The sequence below is a fragment of the Myotis nattereri genome, assembly GCF_964212035.1.
Source record: "Myotis nattereri genome assembly, chromosome: 4".
Lineage (NCBI taxonomy): Eukaryota > Metazoa > Chordata > Mammalia > Chiroptera > Vespertilionidae > Myotis > Myotis nattereri.
Window position 1 is genome coordinate 16,554,807 of NC_138079.1, and position 2,701 is coordinate 16,557,507.

The 2,701-nt window shown below is 53.3% G+C and overlaps 1 protein-coding gene across 1 annotated transcript; it reads left to right on the plus strand.

Annotated features, from left to right (window-relative positions):
- Positions 1 to 1,444: 1,444 nt before the first annotated feature.
- Positions 1,445 to 2,356, plus strand: LOC308518107 (myeloid-associated differentiation marker-like; the record flags this gene model as incomplete). The annotated part of the gene is made up of 1 exon (XM_081089676.1): positions 1,445 to 2,356. The coding sequence occupies one exon, from the start codon at positions 1,445 to 1,447 to the stop codon at positions 2,354 to 2,356; it is 912 nt and encodes a 303-aa protein (XP_080945802.1).
- Between the last annotated feature and the right edge of the window lie 345 nt (positions 2,357 to 2,701).

The following is a 2,701-nucleotide window of genomic DNA, read 5'->3' on the forward strand; positions in this document are numbered from 1 at the left end:
AGCATACACTATGGTGGCTGACATTAGTAATAGCTCAATAAATATGGATTAAATAAGTAAATATTAACTAAAATTTTCATTCAAAAGAACTATTATGTACTTTTAAAAAGTTATTTATTTTAAAAATAAAAAACCTGTGCTGCTAGAAGTGTCTAAGACAGCCGTGGGCAAACTACGGCCCGCAGGCCGGATCAGGCCTGTTTGAAATGAATAAAACTAAAAAAAAAAAAAAAAGACTGTACCCTTTTATGTAATGATGTTTACTTTGAATTTATATTAGTTCACACAAACACTCCATCCATGCTTTTGTTCCGGCCCCCCGGTCCAGTTTAAGAACCCTTTGTGGCCCTCGAGTTAAAAAGTTTGCCCACCCCTGGAGATAATCAATGTAGCTTCTTCCATTCAAAAAAAGGTTATTTTTAAATATATTTTTATTGATTTCAAAGAGAAAGAGAGAAATATCAATGATAAGAGCGAATCATTGATTGGCTGCCTTCTGCACACCCCACACTGGGGATCGAGGCCACACCTGGGGTATGTGCCCTGACCAGCTATGGAACCAGGGAATCGAACCCTGACCTCCTGGTTCACAAGTCTATGCTCAACCACTGGGCCTGGGCCACACCAGCCAGGCTTAACCATTCAGGTGTTTAAGACTTTATAGTCAGAGGGAACGGGAACAAGGAAGTTATACTCGGCAAAAAATCAGGCTGGTTGTTACAAGGTTACTTTTCTTCAGGGCAGTGTTTTCCATCCACGTGTCATGGCAGGCACATTGGGATGTGGCAAGAATTTTTAAAACATGAAATATCTGCCTAATCTGCCTATCTAATCAGGGGCTCTGACCTCTTTTCCCTTGGACCAGAGGTTCTTAACCTTCCTAATGCCGCGACCCTTTAATACAGTGCCTCATGTTGTGGTGACCCCCAATTTCATGGTTACAAATTGAACATAATTAAAGCATAGTGATTAATCACAAAAACAGTATGTAATTATATATGTGTTTTCTGATGGTCTTAGGAGACCCCTGTGAAAGGGTCGTTCCACCCCCAAAGGGTTCGCGACCCACAGGTTGAGAACCACTGCCTTAGACTGTCAAATAAAAAAATCCCAACAGCCAACACAATAATAGTTGTCTGTATCAAAATTATACCTATTTTGACTTTCGCCCAGTGGCCTTGGTTTCAACCCCGGCGGTTTGGGGGGCAGGGGGCGGGAGAGGGGGAGGGGGGGCTGCCTTGGCCAGGAGGTGTGGCCCGAGCTGCTGCTGAGTTTCCTAGCGAAGCAGGGAGCCTTCTCCCGGGGCTGGGCTGTCGCCTGGGTCTCCAAGGGCAGAGTTGGCTGAGCTGGACGCTGACGTCTTCTCTCTCCGCCTCATGCTCTGACTCACCTTTTCCAGGTGTCTGACTTCAGCCCGTTGGGGTCCTCAGCTAAGACTGCGGCCATGCCGGTGACGATGGCATCCTCTTCGGGCTCCCCGAGCATCCTGGGGTCCCCTGAGGTTCTGTGCCGCCTGCTCCAGCTGCTTTCCACCTGCCTGGCCTTCTCGCTGGTAGCCAGTGTGGACGCATATGTAGGGTTCTCGGGTGACTGGTGCATGTTCGCCTGGTGCTTCTGCTTCGCCGTGACCATCATCATCATCGTGGTGGAGCTAGGTGGGCTCCAGGCTCGCTTCCCGCTCTTCTGGCGCAACTTCCCCATCATCTACGCCTACTACGCCACCCTCCTCTGCCTCTCGGCCTCCATCATCTACCCCACCACCTACGTCCAGTTGCTGGGTCACGGCCGCACCAGGGGCCACGCCATCGCCGCCACCGTCTTCTCCTGCATTGCGTGCTTGGCTTATGCCACCGAGGTGGCCTCGACCCGGGCCCGGCCCGGCAAGATCACAGGCTACATGGCCACCGTGCCAGGCCAGCTCAAGGTGGTGGAGACCGTCGTGGCCGGCATCATCTTCGCCTTCATCAGCGACCCCTACCTGTACAAGTACAAGCCGGCGCTGGAGTGGTGCGTGGCCGTCTACGCCATCTGCTTCATCCTGGCTGTCGTGGCCATCCTGATGAACCTGTTCAACTTCACCAACGCGCTGCCCATCCCCTTCCCCAGCTTCCTGTCCGGCCTGGCCCTGCTCTCCGTCCTCTTCTACGCCTCGGCCATGGTCCTCTGGCCTCTCTACCAGTTCCACGAGAGGTACGGCGGCTTCCCCGAGCGCAGGAGGGATTCCGTCTGCAGTATCAGCCACGTTCGCTACGTGTGCGCCTGGGACCGCCGCCTGGCCGTGGCCATTCTGACGGCCATCAACCTGCTGGCCTACGTGGCTGACCTGGTGTACTCGGCCCACCCGGTCTCTGTCTGAGGCTGTTTCGGAGCTCCCGGTGCCCTCTTCTCTGCCAGGGTGTCTCTACCGGGTTCTGATCTCCTCCGATGTCCTCCGCCTGGGGCTCCTCTCCCATTTCTGTCCCCTGCTCTCCCCCGTCCCCTACTCTCTGTCCCCATCCCTTCCTGCGTCTTTGGCTGCCCACACCCGGTGTTGCCTTTCTCTCCTCACTCTCTCTCTCCTTTCCTCCCTAGTGGGTTCTTTCCTGGCGATCCTCCCTGTTTGCTTTCTTGCCTGCCTTGTTTCCTGTACCACTTCTTCCCACTTCCCTTCTTCCGCTTTCCTTGGGAGCCCTGGGACTTCTTGGTCACCCCCCACTCCACC